Source organism: Strongylocentrotus purpuratus, unplaced genomic scaffold (genome assembly GCF_000002235.5).
Source record: "Strongylocentrotus purpuratus isolate Spur 01 unplaced genomic scaffold, Spur_5.0 spur5_contig_864, whole genome shotgun sequence".
In the NCBI taxonomy this organism is placed as follows: Eukaryota; Metazoa; Echinodermata; class Echinoidea; order Camarodonta; family Strongylocentrotidae; genus Strongylocentrotus; species Strongylocentrotus purpuratus.
This window is the reverse complement of record NW_022145573.1, coordinates 58633-78797: the sequence shown is the minus strand read 5'-3', so window position 1 is coordinate 78797 and position 20165 is coordinate 58633. Positions and strand designations below refer to the sequence as shown.

Here is a 20165-nt window from a genome sequence, read left to right as displayed (position 1 = left end):
AAGGAAGCATCCATAACTTTGAATAATTTAGTTAATAAATGACCATGCATGTGGACGTTTGGTGGACCAGAAAGCAGTGGATTCTTAACAACACGAGCCCATTTAAGAGAATGTCAGAACGTAAATTAAATTTGGTGCTGTTGGAAAATGCATCTTTCTACCCTGCGGCTTTAATGGTACGATCCAGTAAATTAAAACAGTAAAATGGCTCTTGTTTTAAAATTACTCATTAAATAAAACCCAAAACTGCAGTGACATCAGACAAAATATGTTATATCTTACTAATAATTAAAAAAAGATGTATAAACATTGTGAAAGTGTAGCATTTTACGATAAAAGACACCGATTTAGCGAAGATGACGTCATTGGTGCGCTTGCATCGGGGAATTCAAGGTCAAAAGGTCAATTCAGACGCTGATAAGTTATTGGACAAGCCTTTTTGTTTCCTTTATTCCGACATAATTATACAATCAATCAAAACAAGTTTAATACCAGAAGAAAGCTAAAACCAGAAAGTTAAATACCAGCAGAAGTAACTAAAAAGAAACTGTTTGTTAGAGTTGTTCACAAGTTCCGCCAACATTTCTTGCAAAAACAATATGAGGCATCATTTGTCTATAAAGCACATGTTTAACATTTTACCGATGTGTACGTGTGCAGGGGGGGGGGGGTTAATTGACCCCCTCCCCAATCCCTTTTCCCCGGATCTCGTCCATTCTAAACTTGGTAAAAAGATTGAAGGATCTTAACATATGATACAGTCATTATTATTGGCACATTAGAGGCAACCTACATTCCAAACGTTTCACCATCTTCCAGCGTCTCGGGTAGCTTCTTGCCCCTGGTCTCAGGGAGGATGAGGCATAGAGCGGCCGTCACCAGAGCAGCTATGGTCTGGAGAACAAGAGAACCAGGTGGCCATACATCATAGAGGAGGAGCATGAGAGGGGTTGCTATAGCAACAACACGAGATGCCGAGGAGCAGATGCCAATGCCCACACTCCTTTTATGTATGAGAAGGAAAGAAGGATGGGATAGATTTTGATATGGTAGATGATTCGCACAGCTGTTAATTCCCTTTCGCGTAAAAACAAACGATAGATAGATAGATAGATAAATGGTATTTATTGATTCATTTCCATGTATCGCAGTTACAAGTAACTGAATTGTGCATGAATAAAACATTGATGGTGAAGACAATTATACATTTCAAGAGATATCACAGTAAAAAGTAACTGAATTGCACATGAGTAAATTGCTGGAAAAAGCAAGTATACATTTCAAGATGTCACACTACAATCTACATAATTATGAAGAGCGTGTATATACCATTAATCTTATATAATATTTCAATTTAAAAATTTGAGTTAAAAAAGAAAGAGAGATAGGAAAGCAGGAGAGAGAGAAAGAAAGAGAGATAAAGAGAGAGAGAGAGAGAAAGAGGGAGAGAGAGAGAGAGAGAGGGGAGAAAGGGGACAGATGGACAGAGAGGGAAAACAATTATGTACATGCTGATAAAATACAAAGATACATTGCAAGACAAATATGAATATTATTAGGTGAACATTAGAGATATTAAAATATAAATATAGATATGCATCGCATTCTTCATGTCATAAAAATTACATTGACAAACTTGGTAAAAAAATCAGACCTCAAATTTATGAATTAATTATATACTATTTGTTTCAAAGTATATTAAATACAATCATAAAAAACTTTTGTTATACAAGCGTATCAAATCTGGGATTGGGCTATTCTGCATACGTTTAGTTTTGCACCTGGGTTCAGGGATCTTGTTAGTTCTTCGCAAAGTTCTATTGTGTGCTCTTTGGGGTATAAATTGTTTGAACTGGTTTGTGCATGATAGAGTTTTTTTAAAGAAGGTAACACATAAGTCATTTCGACGACTTTCCAATGTTTGTAATTTCGATTTAGTGAGAGCGTTTGCGTAACTATGGTAATCCTTTCTAAAGATAATCCTCAATGCACGTTTTTGTATTCTTTCTATGCGTTGTTTTTGTGCACTAGTGAGGCCTCCGCTCCAAACTTGAGTAGCATATTCAAGGATTGGGCGAATATAGCCAATAAAAATAGTAATCAGATCTTCATGTGAAAAACCGAACTTCCCTAAAGAACGGAGCATATATAGTTTCGCATTCGCTCTTTTTTCAATATCTCTGACATGGGCTTCCCACTTCAAATCGTTTTGTATCGTGACACCAAGTAATTTCACCTGTGAAACAGTTGAAAGAACACAATTTTCGAGAATGATGGAAGACTGATTGACTGGTACTCTTGAAAAGCAAATGTCCATTTTGATACACTTCGCAGGATTCAATTGCATTTTATTAGTATCAGCCCACAAAGATAAACATTCTACAGCTTCTTGCATCTTTGAAATTTGGTTCGTTTTACGACACTCAACTAGGGTTAGATCATCGACATATTTAAACATATGTATGCTTTCAAAAGATTTGAAATCATTTATCATCACAAGAAAAATTAGGGGCCCAAGTTTCGTACCCTGGGGCACACCTGCATTCATTTGACACCATTCTGAGAGATCACTGTGATAGCGAACTCTTTGTTTACGTTCAGAGAGAAAATCAGATATCCAGTAAACTACCGCTGGTCGTACACCGATTTCAATTAACTTTTTGATGGCAACTGTATGATCTATTCTATCAAACGCTTTTTGAAAATCTGTAAGAAGTATCGTCGATGACGTTTTTGGTACCTCAGCATTTAAAAAAACATAATGAAGAATATTAATCAAACAGTGTGAGGTCGATAAACATTTCTGGTTTCCAAACTGATAGGGGTCAATATGTTGGGCAATGTCCTGATACATCCACTTTGCGATGAAACCTTCAATGACTTTAGCAAAGTGATCTGTTAATGATATAGGTCTGAGTTTGTCAATACGTGCAGGATTCACCTTTGGGATCGGTACTACAATAGCACATTTCCATGATGCCGGAACTTTTCCTTGACTAAAAGAAGCATTAATTATATAGGTTAAAGGTCCCGAGAGTTCAACAGAAAAAAGACGGATTAGGCGTGCTGAAATATTATCTGGGCCAACCGCCGTCGAGCATTTGATTTTAGAAAGAACTTTATTAACCTGCCAAGGACATATCTCGGGTAAACTTTTAGAAGGTAAGTGTGCAGGTAAAGCTGCTAAATTTAGTGGTTGTAAATCAGAAGAGACAGATATGAGATGTTCGTTTATAGCATTCGCAATTTTATCCCTCTCACTAGGATCTACACCATCAACTGGGATATTGAGTGATTGACGACTTCCCTTTGTGAGAATGCGTATTTCTTGATACCATCGTGAAGGATTACTTTTCTTAAGTTTCTGAATACGTGACCTGTAATATTTAACTTTTGCTTTCTGAATTGATGAATTTACTTTGTTTCTTAAACGTTTCCACAAAATTCCCTTTACGAGCTGGAAAATGAATGTTAATTGCATTATTTAAAGTACTATAAAAAGAACCACATCGAACATTTACATCAACATCTTCAGTCACTTCTGGCCAATCATAAGAAGATATCCACTGTCCAAACGCCCTTATTGCACTATCTGTCATGGGTCTGTTAAATACATAACGAGTAGTATTTGGTAATTTAGGTTTGATTTTAAGAGGAAACCACATAATTGAATTGTGGTCAGACATTCCAATAGGAGAACAAATCTGTGGTTTATCATAAAACTGATGAATATTTGTGATAATCTTATCTAAAATGTGAGCCCCTCTAGTAGGGCAATCAACGACTTGACGAAATGAGTGGGTTAAAAGCACCGGATCAATATTCATTCGATTAAAATCTCCCAATATTACAAAACCTGCATCCGTATGATTAGTTAAAATAACATCAATAGTTGTTTCCAAATGATCTATGAGTTCTGTCTCAAGTTCAACATCAGGCTGAGGGTAATATACGACTGCACAGTAAATGCAGGAGATGGATCTTGGAAGACGAGGAGGGCGTATCTTCACCCAAGTCACTTCAAGGTTTATAGGGACTTGGACATCAGCTGGAGAAGGATTCAAAAGTTCTCTCACGTAGATAGCTACTCCACCACCTATACGATTAGTACGTGATTTAGCGCAGAGATAATAACCTGGTATAGAGAAGTTATCGAGTGGACAGTCATTCCTAAACCAGGTCTCGGTAATAGCTGCAATGTCTACATGAAGATACGAGATGACAGCTGATAGCTCATCAAACTTATTGCATGCTGATCTGACATTGCTTAAAAGAAAAGAAGGCAAATCGCACCCAGACTGAGGGGCGACTGGGACAGAAGTCAAGCATCTTCGGCGAGGGAACCTAGGGTATTTCTTAGGAAGCTTGGTACGGGCCGTAGGTAGAATAATCGGAATGGGATGCTTGAAATGTTTCAATTTTCGAACACCAGCTCTGCAGCCGCGACGGGTTTTAAACTCTTTTCCAATTTCGAGCTCTGAAATTGTTTTCCATGTCTGGACTGGTAGTCGTAAGCTTTTCCCACAAGAATTTGAGTTAATATTAACCAATTCACCTCGCGTATATTTATATCGTTTATTTGTACAAGCGCGTAGCCAGGATTTCATTTTAGGGGGGGCGGTAATGAGCACGCGAAGCGTGCGAATCACTTAAAGAGCGCGCGAAGCGCGCTCCCTAGGGGGGTGGGTGCAGGGAGGGGGGAGAAAGAAAGAAGACGATTCGTTGTACCTTTCTCGACTCATAATCCTTGTCTGAATTCAGTCCCTCCCCTCTCTCGCGCGAAGCTTTGACGTTTCATTAAATTATTAGAGAAAGAAGACGATTCGTTGTACCTCTCTCGACTCTTAATCCTTATCTGTATTCAGTCCCTCCCCTCTCTCACGGGAAGCTTTGACATTTCATTAAATTATTAGAGAAAGAAGACGATTCGTTGTACCTTTCTCGACTCTTAATCCTTGTCTGAATTCTGTTCCCCCCCCCCCCCTCTGAAGCTTTGACGTTTCATTAAATTATTAGAGAAAGACGATTCGTTGTACCTCTCTCGACTCTTAATCCTTATCTGTATTCAGTCCCTCCCCTCTCTCACGCGAAGCTTTGACGTTTCATTAAATTATTAGAGAAAGAAGACGATTCGTTGTACCTTTCTCGACTCTTAATCCTTGTCTGAATTCTGTTCCCCCCCCCCTCTCGCCCGAGGCTTTGACGTTTCATTAAATTATTAGAGAAAGAAGACGATTTGTTGTACCTTTCCCGACTCATATTTCTTAATTTGAACTCAGTTTCTCCCTTCCCGCGCGAAGCGCGGAAGCTTTGACGATTCATTGTACCGTTCTCGACTCCTTTTCCCTTTTTCTTCCTACGTCCTCTTTCTTTTTTTCCTTCTCTTTCTCTCTCTTTTTTTTTTTTGGCCGGCGTTTTTTGGGGGCGACCGCCCCCACCGCCCCCCCCCCCCCTGGCTACGCGCCTGTATTTGTATTGCATGATGTCAACTCGAACGGACCCGGGTTAGATTCCACATCACCGCAACAAATGATAGGTAAAGTGAAAGTTGCACTAGCATTAGCATAATACTTAATTGGTGTTTTGTGATATCCGCTACGATGAAGCTGTTTATGAGCTCGGCTAGGAGCACGAACGGGAACAAACGCAGTTTCATGTTTAGAGTAACTCGAATGTCCACGGAGGCCAGTAGTTATACCTAGGGCAATGTAGAAAAGAACGTATACTTTGTAAGTATCCATCAGTGCGTATCAAGACTATTCATTGTATGTAGATGAATGTCACACCACGGATAGGCAAATCAGTCACACACGAACGACGTTCACACATCCATGCAGTATAGTACATGTGTAACAGCCCAATGTAAAATGGCTTTACTTGCATGTACTGTGTACACATCCGTTGAATCAAAATTTAGAAAAACCGTTTCCAGTATCTAATATATAAATACATCACCTCAAAAATGTCATGCAGTGTCACAAGTACATAAGATGACAGTTGATCAACAATAAAACAGCATAGACTCAAATTATCAGTGGTAAAACACGGTAAAATTCAGAGCAAAAACAGAGACGGCTGCCTGCTAGGCGCATTCAAGTCTTTTGAACAAAAAGGAAGGTACCAAAAACTACAAATTATTAAAAATTAGTTACACAAATTATAGTGAGAGGAATGTTATATGACTAATATCGAATAATGTCGCTATTTAATTTTGTATAAATAGTTTTTAACATAAAACATCAGTTGAATGTTTAGATTAGATTTCCTTTCTGAGCATAAATGTAATACCAATATAATATAGTCTCTACTCCTTCTCCAGTGTTACTGGCTTGATCTTTCTTTTCTGTTTCTTGGTGCAATAATGTCATTAGATATGTCTTTTATATTATAACAATAATATAAAGGAGCTTATTAAGACCAATATCAATCAGCGTGTTACCTCGTCACAGTCGGCAATATTTCAAAGGGGTATATCAATCCAATCGCCCAGGAACCAGCGATACCAAACTTCCCCACCATGGCTACCCCAGTTTTTGCGGCACCGACATCTGTAACAGAATGACCAGAGAGAGAGAGAGAGCAACGGGACGTGAATCTAAAATTGAATTTTTTGTTTATAATCTCATTTTAGTTAGATTCATCAATAAAATGTCCCTCGGAGATGACCTATTAAAGCCGTCGGTCCTCTGGTTGCTTACTAACAAGCATTTATGCTTTCTTAGAAGTCAGGTAAAATAACTACTACTAGCCTACATGGTTTCGGTCTCTTGCATCTCATCCATTTAGTATCAATGATACCCCCCCCCCCCCCCATGATGCAAGTACCCACTCAATGACTGGTCTCACGCTACGACACTCAATAGGAGGGGGGGGGGGTTGTGTCTTCTTGGAAAATGATATAATACGGATTCAATATCTTGCGTCTTACCAAGAAAAAGCATGAAACATTATAATAGAAAATAAGATCTACAAACTACAAACCCTACGAACCCTAGGTACAAAGTTTTGTTCCTCCTTTCCAGGGGGTATTCTTCCGAATTGTAGATGAGACCATGGGAGCGGGAGCTCACTAGACTGATAGCCGGTGAGACCGATGTCGATTCCGCGCCATGTCCGTTTCGGGGGATTTCCCCAAATGACTTTACTTACGGATGAAAATGGCGATACAACTAGCAATGCCGGATATGGCGAGACAAGCGATGAGGCTGTATCGACGTCCAACCTGTTCGATAACTAGGATGCAAATGATCATAGCAACTATTTCTACCACTGCTGAGATAAGAAAACTAAGGTAGATATTGACCCCGAAGCTACCCGTGCTTAGATGCAATCCGTAGAAGATCAGGTTATTGGTCATCCTAGAAGAGAGATAGATTGAATTAAAAAAAAGATCTTAACTTTAGAAATGTGTTGTTAGAAGAAAATGTTGAGAATATGTTGGAAGGAAAGTTACAAGTTATGACTTCGTAAGAGATCAAAGAGGAAGTACATTCCACCGCGTGACAAAAAAGATAGAACGTATCAATTGAAGTACTGTGGCCTTACCTGAAGACGAGTAGATAATGATATTTTGTGAGATAATTAAGCAAAGAGACACTGAGGGCTTGTGGAGAAGAGGCAGACAAATATTTTAGATTGACCGACGAAACTAAACGGTCAACAGGGCTGTCGCTTGTCTTAGTTAATTGTACATGGTTCAAGACAGAATACTCTAGAGAACAATAATCAATATGTTTACAGAGGGTAAACCAAGATCCCTAGGACAAAGACGGCGTTACAAGTCAGTTGAGATCATTAACGACGAAACTAGTTCCTTTAATTTATGCGGCGTGCAGGTGGATGCACCAACAAACAATGCTCAAGCATTTATCCGTTCGAGCCGCGAAACCCATGATCTGCGACCAAACATATGCCACTCTCAACCCAGGTGTAGTAAAGAGATATCTTGAAGAGAGGAATTGATTGAATGCTGTCATTAAATCAGCCGGCGCCTTGGGCATCCCTATAGGATGGATATCTGCGTGATATAAACGTACCTTTCAACAATTCTTTATTATTATTACTATTATTACCTTTCTGGTTGATATTCCAACGTTCGGTCTGATTAACATTAATGCACTTACCAAACAATGATCAACACGATCATTCTTTTTCGTAGGACAGGTGTTCGGAAGAGATCGATAAGATTCGGATCATGGTTCCTCTCAGGATTTGTCGTTTCCTTTGTGGAAAATAAAGAGGAGTATATATGAGAATTACCTTTGGTAGAACATATTAGCAAAGAACACAACATCTCCCTCTGTGGAGAGTAAAGGCAAGAATTGTTAGTTTACATTGGTAAGCCAATTTTGTAAACAACACATTAAACAAGGTTATTTATCATAAATTATTCATAAAAGGAAAAAGTGCCTAACGAAACCCTTACACCCACCATTCCCACACATGCGGACACATACGCCCACGCGTTCGCGCGCACACACATTTACCAGGGGCTGATTTTCTAACTCAATCCGTGTGATTTGGTGTATACTTTTTGCCAGGATATCATTTAAAATCTGTGACTTTTTCAGTATAAGTTCGTGATAAGCCTTGGATATCTTGGAGGTTCTCCTTGGGAAAAGACTGTAAACACAAGACGCGGGACTATGTTTGCAGTCCGCATGGATATAGTACGTCAGTGTAACAAAAAGTCCTTAAGATACTGGTATACATGACACCGGTACCTCTAGGTGTAATTGTTTGATATTGATAAATGTATTACTAAACACAGTAATGATTCCCTCAACAAGATCAAGAGTTCATCGAGTATAACGTTTATCCTTTTTTATTTAATTTCTAAACAAGATCTTCAATTGCAACAATGTTGACAACCAAATAACTGACGCAGTGCAAAAAATTACACCTTATAAAAAGGGAAAACAATCCAAACAAGTAAGAAACATATCAACTTTTAAACCATTACCATTATTCGAACAGTTGATGAAGATGTAGTTAATTTTTTTAGTATGTTCTAGTAGGGTATCTCCACGCCGGAGTTAGGGGTCAAAGTATGGATATGATTCTGAATTAGCGCTATTTTTGCGGGTTTGTTTTGTTGTTGCTTAATTAGGTTAGCTCAAGCGCGCTTTTAGGTGAATGTGGTCCCACATTTCGCAGAAAAAATGTATTTTTTTTTTGCCGGGGCCTTCGTTGGTTTCCTTATATTCTCTTTAACATACTTTTTTTTTTTAAAGTAATTGGGGTTTGAGCCCCTCCCCCCTGATTATTATGTAACGACCAGCATGATGATTTGACAGATGGACCTGAAGCTAACTGAGTCTTGATATACTTTTGATTGTTGTAACTTGTAAGGCCCAGTGTAGAGCGATCATCGGCCTAAAACACGAATTAGGGCTAGTTCTGACCTAAAAACGACCTGAATCTCTGAGCTAGCTGGACCTGCCTATTTACGGATCAGGGGCGGATCTAGCTCTTTGCTAGGGGGGTGCTGCGAGCCGCGTAGCGGCGAGGCGATTTTTTTTCTGTGGTCCTACTTACCCCCGTAAGTGATGTTTTCCTGGCATCTACTAACACAATGAAGACCATAAAAAGTCTGGACACATGATGGCGTTTTTCTATGCACATCATATTTTTACTTGGCAGCGCAAGGGGTGGGGTTAATCCCCCAACCACCCCCGTAGATCCGCCCCTGAGGATAAATGAGTTCCTTGGGTCCACTTCTAACTCGTGTTTTAGCCCTTCTTTCTTTCCCTTTTCTTCCCTTCCCTTTCCTCTCCGGGCCCGTCGCCCCCGTGTTTCCACGTATGCATATACACACATACACACACACGCACACATTTATAAATAGTGACAAACTAAAAAGAAATATCAAGACTTAAATCGTATCAAAACAAAATTAATAAATCAACAGAAATGGTAGAACATTTCCGTTTCTAAAATATTTTCACCATAGAGCCGTTTCTTGATTTAAACATATCAAAGCCAACTTGAAGGTATCATTGTTTGAACATTACCCTTGTCCTGTAAAAGTTGTGCTGGTAGAAGAAATCATCTGTGAGTTTGACCTTGTTGATCTTAGCTACCCTTTTAACAGTTGCTTGAGCCTCTTTATACCGACCTTTAGAGATTTGCCAACGTACTGATTCTGGGATGAAGCTAAAATCATCGACATGAAGGAAATAAAATATAACTGTCCGGACAAGCAGGCAATGTTGTTTTAGTGAGAACTATTTTTACTTGATTTTATTGTTGTTTTAATTTCGGGACATGATGATAAAGACATATAATCTGTCCTTATGGAAAATCATAGCCATTGTCCAAATTGGAAATGCCATCCTTCGGGTAGTATATTCGAGCTCTACTGTAAAAAGTTTCATTTGGAAATTATAAACAAAATTATAGATTGGTGTCATAATACAATTTGGTTTATATTCGAAATAGAATTCCTTAAAGTAATTTGTTTTCCCTTAGAGTAATTATATTCGTAAAAATGTACAAATGATGTCAGATGTTAATATATATCATAATACTGATAAGTACATTCAAGAGTAGATAATTTATTTAAGACCATGATTACAACATTAGTTTTTTTTAAATTTTCACGCCAGTTTCAAACAAATGGAGAATTACCCCCGAGGACATTTACCCCCCCCCCCAAGGACAATTACCCCCCGGAAAATTACCCCCCGGAAAATTACCCCCCGAGGACAACTACCCCCGAGGACAACTACCCTCGAGGACAACAGACTATCCCCCAGGAAAACTACCCCCGAGGAGAAATACCCCTCCCCCTCCGAGGACAACCCACCCCCCACAAAGACAATAGGGACTTTTAGATTTGCACAACGACAACGGGGATTGCTACGATCGACGTCCTTTTAATGCACTGCCTTGAATGGACGTCATACGTATCAGTCCACGCAAATCTAAAAGTCCCTATTAACTCCCGAAGGACAACTACCCCCAATGACAATCACCCCGAGGAATTTATAACACTGTGACGTATAATGCAAGATTCTCTCCAAATTGCTATTTACAGAAAATTTCATAAACCTTCATTTTCTTTGTTTTTTTTATGAAGTTCATTTCAGTCTTTTCAAATTATTCAATTCGATATGGTGGGGTTGAGGTTGCCCAATTCCCCCGTAGTTTTGCTACCGAGTAAAGAACAGAAATTACATTTCTTAGAAATTGAACAATTCATTGCGCGCAGATGAGTACGCGTTACAGCCTCTCTCTCACCAACAATGGCACAACAAAGAAATTAGGATGTAAGATGTCTTTAATGCATCATCTGTAATGTTTTTAATCAGCTGATCGTGTATTTGTCTTTGTATGTATAATGGGCCCTCATCCATGATCCAAAATTAAAGTTTTATTCACGTTATCTATTCATCTCTGTTGTCATGCTGACGTATAATATGTTTTCGTGTACGTTAAATAATTTTGAAATAGAAATTGCCTTATATGTACGGTGCCATGTCAAAAGAAGATAAATATCCGCTCTCTGGTGATTCATCTCATTTGATTTTGTAACTCCAGCACAGTGTTTTTCAACTGGGTGCCGCAAGAGAATGATTTGGAAAACGTTGATTTTGTAAAAAAAATCAAATATCAGAAACGGTTAAAATATGTAATAACATGAGAAAATACATTTTTGAAGATATTAAAGTGTCTTCTTTCCTCGCTCGCTGACAATATTTTGACAGCAAGGGCAACGAGAGGCCCGAATATCCTCATATTCGTGTATCAAAGTCGTGACCGATTACATCACTTTTTATTCATGTACATTCGGCTGCAAGGTGCCCGCATACAGTACTTTAAATCATTTCTAGTGTTTGGATTACAAACTAATTTTTTACCAGTTTGAAAATGTCTTTTCCTTTTTATTCTTAAATGTGTCCATACGTGTGTGCATAGCACTTGACGAGTGCCAGAGTCATGCAAAATTAATAGTCTGTAAAGAGTTTGGGATTTGGGAGAAACATTTCATTTCTTAAGGGGGTACCGTGACTAACAAAAAATTAAAGGTTCTAGGACAATTACCCCCTGGGCCCAAATTATGACAATTTGTGTGATATTAGATTGATTATTATAGAAATGGACACTGCATGGTGGACATACATCTGGACTTTGAAAAATACATATTCTTTACTGTCCTAACTATTACCTTCTATTCCTTGGAAATGGATAGGATAAGTTTTAAACTAAAGTTTAAAATTATTGTGTTACAGCCAAATTTACAGATTTCTCTTGTTAAGTATACTTCTAATTTTCTATTGAAGATGTAAAGTAACGGTGTTTTAAAATTGAAATTTTTAAACTACATACTTTTTAATATCATGTATGATGAGAGAACTCTGAGTTTTCACTGTGATTCAAACTGATTTTGGAAATTAAAGTCCACAAATTATGTTACTGAATTTTAAATGTCGTGGACTTTATATTATTTGCATAGTGTGTGAGTGAAGAACTTCAAATCAATGCTAAATTTAGAAATCAGGAAAAATTATGGTTTATATTCTCTATTGACAAATAATGGTTACTTAATAGCTGTTTAAAAAAACACAATATTAATCAGCGGTTTAGTTAAACCCTTAGTCAAACAGTAACAACCCTAGTTGAATCCACTTTTGTTTGTATCAGTATTGAGTAAAAAAAATATACTTAATAAGTTAGTACATGTTTTTACTCAATATTGATTAAGCAATTAAGCGTAACCCAGAAACCATCATACTCAATATTTGAGCAAAAAATTGCTCAAACAATTTGAGTCAAAACATGTACTCGTTAATTGAGTAGAATTTGGCTCAACTCATGAGCAGTTTCTTATTCGACATGAGTTGATTAAAAAGGGAACCGCTCAACAAAGGAGTAAATATTGAGTAAAGGTTGACTCATTCAAACTGAGTAGAGATTTAGTCTTTTATTGAGTAATATTTTTACTCAACAGATGAGTAGATTTGTTACTCAACACATGCTGAGTAAAGTTTACTCAAAAGTTGGGTGGTTCCCTTTTGACTACTTAAAAGAGTAACATTTTACTCAAATTGAGCAGTTTTCATTTAGAGTGTAGTAGTCGAACTCGCAGCCCGATTATGAGGTGACGGTTGCCTAACTACTGTATATTTCAGTTCTCAGGCTGAAGGGGCTTATATGGCTGTAGAAGTAGTAGTGATAGTAGTGGTAGTAGTGGTAGTAGAAGTGGTTGTAATGGTAGTAGAAGTAGTAGTAGTATTAGTAGTAGAGGTAGTAGTAGTAGTAGCAGCAGCAGCAGCGGTGGTAGTAATGTAGACCTGATTAGATAACTAGTTTAGCACTAGGGTAATTTGCCATATTAAAGGTCCATTATAGAAGATGTTAATTCGCTTGTCATTTGTCAAATTAGAAATAAAAAACAAGAAGAGGTATACTCACAGGTAAAAGAAGAAGTAGATGGCAAAGGTCAAATGAAGAGCTAGTAGAAGATGGCGCCAATTGTTGATAAAATAGGCGTAGAAAGTGAGTAGAATATATCCTAACGGGAACGCAGCTGTCAACATGACGCTGACAAACGCACGTTTCGACGGACCTACAAACTCTGTACCTGAAGAAAGAAATACAAGAAAGTCTCGTTAACGGATAAATAGTAAAGTAATTCAGTACTTCATCTCGGAGAGATCAATAAATTAATTAATTATTACGAACCCGAAAATTCTTAATAACTTGTGATAATTTTGTTTAACATGGAACCAAAAACTGTTATCTTTTGAATTCGTCTATATTCATCGCATTAAGATCATATTAATTGTTTTCGAGAAACCGTCTATAGTAATGTGTGATTAAGTAAGTGTGATTTATTTGTACAATACGGATAGATTTTAATGAAATATGTTCTAGCTTTCGAATGTGTTTGTTTCCATGTTACATATACAATCAGGATAATTTTCAAACAAAACATATTTATATATGCATGTATATATGCATGTATCTTACACAGCAAATTAATCCCATTTGGCTGTGAGTGGTAACCAAAAGCAGTTATACTATCGGTCCTAAGTCCCTTGAGTTTGCATCACACTGTTTAATCCTAGGCAAACCCGAAACCCCCCGAAACCACCGCAAAACTATTATAGAAGGGCACAGGACTAATAAGACTTATACCTAAAACTTGAAATATTTATTCGTTTTCGTAGCCCGGTAAAATTCCCATCCCTACTTAATAAACCATGAGAAAAGGGATATCCAATGAAATATAACATTATTGGTGAATAGGGCAACACATATGTAAAGAAAAATCAAGGATTTGTTAAAAGTGGGAGGAACAATTTCGCATAAGGATGCGGCGAAAAAGGAGGAAAACACGTTTTTGGTTACATGTACCTTTGGTATATATATATAGTTTGACAGGCACAAAGCTAAGTATGGTGCGCAATCTGTGTAGGTCCTACTTACATATACATGTACATGATTTGGTGTGTTAAAAGGGTTCATGGGATAGTTGTTACCCTCACCTCCAAAAATGTATTAATTTAATAAATAAATAAACCATAAATAAGGTGAAATCATAATAATATTACCAAATAAATAAATTAACATATATTTTGTTTAATGAAAAAATAAAAAAATAAATTGTTTTCCTTTAGACAAAGTGGGCTGGCTAACCTATTACATAAGAGATAAGAGCAAAGCCGAAACAGGCTGCCGCTTCTATTGTTCTCATCACGACGAAAGTGATATAGTTGGGTGAGAACGCAGCACCAATGCCGATCAACACAAAGATGATGTTACAAAGGATGAGGGTTACTTTCCTCCCGAATCTACAGGTACAAAGGACAAAGTAAACAAAGAAATCAAGGTACAAAATTACAGATAGACACACACACACACTCAAAAAAAAAACCGCCCATATTCAACACTGTATGCAATCATAGATCCCTGTGAAAGTTGACATTTGTCTGTGATTTTTGTTTGCATCAAACATGACAGAAGCGTACCTAATTTCATATTGAACATTACATGTGCGTAGTTGCACCAAAGGACATTGAAAAAGAGAGCCTGCTAAAGGTTTATTAGATATTTTTTACCGGTTACGAAGGAAGTTAGCTGCTAATCATTACAATTCCGCTAACTTTTTTAAGAAATATTTTTCTTCTTCCAATGACAGAAACCCGTCCCTGAAATGTTTTAAATCCGAAATCTAATATAGGGTGACCCAATAAAAAACAAACTAGCATATATACTTCCAATAATGTGTTTGTGATGCAAGGTGGAAGTTCAAATTTTTCCAGTATCCACGAAATTTCGTTTTTAATTAATTAAATAATTTCATGTCTGTGTAAAAGGTCATTAAAATGCCCCAAAAAGAAAGGAAAAAGTGTGTAGAATATTATGTTTGTGTTCAAATTGACGTTCATCACAGCTTGCCTAAAGCTCAAACATAATACAATATTTTCTACAAGGAGCACTGCCAGTGGATGTCGTCAATACCGTTTCACAAAAATGTGTCTATAACAAAAAAAACCTAACAAGATTTCTCATATTCGATATCATATTTCTTCCGGAAAGATTCCCTAGCTTGTGGTACCGTTGGAATTTGCCCCGCGTCATTGAGAGTATGCTAGTCCATTTTGTTTGGGGCACCCTGTATAAAGCCTTATTCCTATCGGCTATTGCACCAAAGGTCACACATCCGATCAGTACGCCAACGAAGAAGAGGGATTGGGATAGGTTGATCAGGTATTTCCGGTCACAAATCAGGTCAAACTGTTTGAGAGTTTGAAAAGTAGACAAAGTATAAAAACTGTATGACATAATACATGCAGCACAATAACATTGATAAGCTCTGTATTTCCGTGCGTCATGACAATGATACTATGCGACCCCCTCCCACCTCGGGGAGATGGATGGATGTACCATTACATAACTATACCAGTTTCTTTGCATATCCCTACCACAACAAGAAATTATTCCCTGAAAATATGTTCAATTTGCTGTAAAAGGATTTCCAAAAATTTCGTAAAGTTAGTAAGAATTTCATTAAAAAAAAAGATTAAAATTACTTTAGTTTTTTATATGTTTGATTGAATATTGAGGTTTTTAGACCAATAATTACGAAGAACAAAAGTATCTTCTTGAAAAAATAATAGTAACAATGATATAATAGTATTAATGACTGCTTTGAGAGAAATAGTTGTTTTTATACGCTCAAGGGAAGGTTACAATTGTGCTATTGCCCGAGGCGTGCCGAGGGCAAAAGCCCAATTGTAACCTTCCCGAGAGCGTATTAAAACAACTATTTCTCGAATATTAAAGTAGTCATTAATACTTTTATATGCCGAAAAAGAGTCAACATTTGACACAACCTCGGCCTTTCTCTAGTTTATCTGCAGGGTTGTTCTTTATGACTATGACTGAATGTATCTTTGAGAGTAGACTAGATCTAGATTCTAGTCTAAGGAAGATATTTTTACAATTTTGGAGGTGGGCCGGCCCTGTGGGGAATATGGAGAAGAACCTGCTCTATCATAATTATGACACCTCACTTATTGAGTATCACCTTCAGGATCACGAGCAATATTAGTTTGAATCTCATGAGTGCGCAATGCATAGGGATGTGTGCAATAGAGATTGCACACATCCCTATGCATTGCGCACTCATGAGAGTCTATGGGAAGGATTTTAGCACTAATACTAGATCTATTTTCAATATATTATGGAGAATTTGACGTATCCTTTTGATGTTCTTGCTGTCAGCAAGTCTTGCATTTGATCATCATCAAGAAGTCTTGGGAGAGTTTCTTCAGCCATTTTTGCCCGAGAATGCCGTACGTACGGTCGTCTGCTCTGTGCTGTGCTGTATAAAAAATATCCACCAATTCTTCGCACACGTACGGTATCCTCGATCGCTCAAACCAGTTTTTAACATTAAGACATTTTAAGACTGAACTATTTTCCGGTAACCATGGTAACTGGAATTTTGACGGGATTTTAGAACTATTATTTTAGAACTATCACATGGGTTTGGAATTTTACCGGGAATTTTCCAGGAATAGTTCAAGTTTATGAATGCAATTTCGACCAATCAGATGGCTGGATTTCTTAAGTGAGGTATATAATAATTATTTTAATGATACTGATAATAATAATAGTCATATAAATCCACTTGAAATCAAATATTCAAGGCATAATTTTTTAACGTTTGATGAAGTCATATTCCAAAATGTTACCGATTGAGTTATGGTAAACAGCGGCGATCATTCCCTGTCATGCTCAAATCCTTGATCACATGATATGACGTCATAAAGATTTTCACTCTGATTAGTGTTTTCCGCAAAGAACGACATTGCATCGCTAAACGATACCTGGGAGACATCGTACTTGTAACACTGATCGTATACAATCGTATGGTCGTCTGCTACAAAATGTGGAATGCTCAGATGTTTCCTATAAAAATGCACAGTCGCTTTCATTTAGTCCTAACCCGGTGCAGTTGGCAGTATCCCAGTTAGAAACCTAGTAAAGTATTAAAGCAAAATGTGAAAGTACGTGTAAGGTACAATTCTAATACAGAGTCAGATCCCTTGAGTAAAAACTGCAGACCCTGTGCCCATTTAGAATATTGTAGTATTACTCACACGGCCACACCCTCGTGTTAAAAATGTTAGCTGAATACGTCCACACAACAACTCAGTTCTCTTATAAGGAGCTAGTTGGTTGCAATATCAAACAAGTCTGATCAGGTTCCAATCTGCTTTGTTTTTGGAAGGTCTACTTTCTTTCTCAGCATTTTCTACATTAATTTCCTATTTGTTTTTTATCAACCGGCCCCAAAGCCATAATACTAAATTTGGAAGGCTGAACAAACTCCCGTTGACCACTTTCCCGAAACGTAACAAAGTTTAGTCTCGGGTCAATTTTATAAGAGAACATGCCAATAATAATCTGACATCGTTTGCGCAATTAATTTTATAGCACAGACCATCAAGGTCATGCATTTGGAGAGGGTGCGTTTGCTGAACATTTGAAATCAGGCACCATAGCTTGCAAAAGAATTTAAGATCAAGCAAATGTTACTCGTTCTTTTACTGGACTTACAGAACACCAAAGGTTAGCCGGAGTTGCCAGGAAAACGATAGCGAGTACACTGGTAACAGCTGGAAATTGGAAGGTAGACACCAGGGCACAGATGATCTTTTGGTAGGTACCAAACTCCCCAAGCGTAGGTAGAAAATCGTCGAAACCCATGTTCTTTTTATGTTACGTATCAAACACTCAATGTCGATGTACTAATATCAACCAGCTTTTATAACATAATTATATCAGAGTCACATGACAATCATGAATGTGTGCGGAAGAGGGTGAGGGAGGATGAGGGAGGGTGAGGGAGGGTGAGGGAGGGGGAGGGTGGGGGGGGGGGGCTCACAACAAATTTACCTCGGAAAATTGTCAGCATGCAAAACCATGAAAACAGAGGGTCTTCATATTTTCAAATTTGCCGTCGCTACAGAACGTATTTTTTCAACGCCTTAACCAAAAGAAAAGTCATAAATGTTGAGATTCGCTGACAATAATGTAGAAAATCCATTAACTTGTAATGGCGGTGCTACGTCTGCATCCCCCTCTTTTCATAATTTGTATGCATATTCCTCTTATACTTCATTGGTGTTTTTACCTTTGTACTTTAGTTGCTTACACAAGTTTGTTTTATTAATTGCAAAGTTAGATACGGTATTGCATCGTGGGCATTAAAGTGTCATTAAGAATGTTCAAAGAGATTGATCTTTGCCTGATAATTCTAAAAGAGAACAAACTTTTACCAAAGCCCCAATGAGTCTGATATGCGATTCATGGGTGACTAAGCGTTTTGCCCTGTTTTATGCATTTACGATCGATCTTTATGGCATTGAGCGCCTGCCATAGCTAGCCTCCGTGAACTTGACATGTGATATAGTGATGACTAAGCATTGTCCCTGTATCTTGTGTTTGAATGATGCGAAAGTTTAGTTAACATGGATATAACTTTACGGTATACTTTGTTTTGTAATTCATAGAATTTTATTTATCAAAAATCCAATTCTTGTTTGTACATATCATAGAAACAAAAAATGTTCCGTAGTCTTTGCTTATACAATCTGAATTATAATTATAACAAAGCTTTTTGTCATTTGATAAACGAACGTAAATACAACATAATTCATCATTATACATTCCAATGACTATGACTAAGATATAGCACAATTACATAATGGGAAAATATTAACGCACTGCACATTTACTTCATCACAAAAAACTAAAACAAGTTTTGCTTTTTTTATGGTAAAACTTTGGATTTTCATAATTCTCAATATATCATCCACATAATTGAAGCTATGAATCGTTACTTTATTGAAAGAAACAATCTAGCCCCAAACCCTTTTCCTTCGTTCCCTCTTTTCAAACACCTTGGACTTGACATCCCCTGCCTTCTACTTAAGTTGTTGCCTTCGTTCTACCTCTAAGTATTCCAATTGAGCTGTTGATATCACACGTAACTGGGTTTAAATATTCCTGTAAGAATATAAAACTATCAACTTTTGTCAATCTATCGTAATCTATGATATACTGGAAAAAGTTAAATGATTCGTCAAATGATGACTTTTCTATTACACCAAACTTTATGTATCGATTTCCCACGACTAGTAGATGAGGAGAAATAAACTGAAATTTAATTATCAATTAATGTTCTTATGTTTCTCGATACACATCATGTTTGTGAAACAAAACTACAAGATTTGGATACAGTCCAATATCTTTTTTTTTTTTATTATTGATACAGTATAACATTAAATACAATCCCGACATTAAGCATTTGGGTTCAAAAATAGTTGAAAAGGCTAGTTTTCAAACCAATGATTTTGTAAAAAGTATTTTTCACCAAATGCTCTGTTTATTCTTCCATACGTCAATTTTTGACGGTAATCTTGAACTATATTCTTAAAATATTTGTTTTGAAAGACAAAAGAAATATTCAAAAATATGTCATTGAAATCACGGTGTCCCGAAAGTAGTCCGTAATACATTTTGTTAAAATCCTTAGAAAACAATGATAATAAACTGTGACTTCTTTTTTGCAATATTAACAGATAAAGAAATAACATTAATGAGAATCTGAATCTGTATTGTAACCGTTAATTCATTACAAAATT

The 20165-nt window shown here is 37.1% G+C and overlaps 1 protein-coding gene across 1 annotated transcript; it reads right to left on the bottom strand.

The window, feature by feature from the left end:
- Positions 1–789: 789 nt before the first annotated feature.
- LOC115919374 (organic cation transporter-like protein) lies at positions 790–18226 on the bottom strand. Its single transcript, XM_030972994.1, has 9 exons — positions 18076–18226; positions 15641–15744; positions 14644–14798; positions 13417–13609; positions 12266–12275; positions 10014–10226; positions 8124–8221; positions 7150–7358; positions 790–953 (listed from the first exon to the last, which is right to left on the bottom strand). Exons 1-9 carry the CDS (start codon positions 18223–18225, stop codon positions 790–792), a joined length of 1296 nt encoding a protein of 431 aa, XP_030828854.1. The 5' UTR covers position 18226.
- Between the last annotated feature and the right edge of the window lie 1939 nt (positions 18227–20165).

Bases quoted from the DNA above. Each gene is read 5' to 3' on its own strand.
- LOC115919374 (XM_030972994.1), bottom strand. From the start codon at position 18,225: ATGGGTTTCGACGATTTTCTACCTACGCTTGGGGAGTTTGGTACCTAC. The intron at 15,745-18,075 runs GTAAGTCCAGTA...ACTCTCAAACAG, and splicing joins CGGCTAACCTTTGGTGTTCT to TTTGACCTGATTTGTGACCG. The intron at 8,222-10,013 runs GTAATGTTCAAA...TTTTCCACAAAG, and splicing joins ACAACTTTTACAGGACAAGG to GAAACGACAAATCCTGAGAG.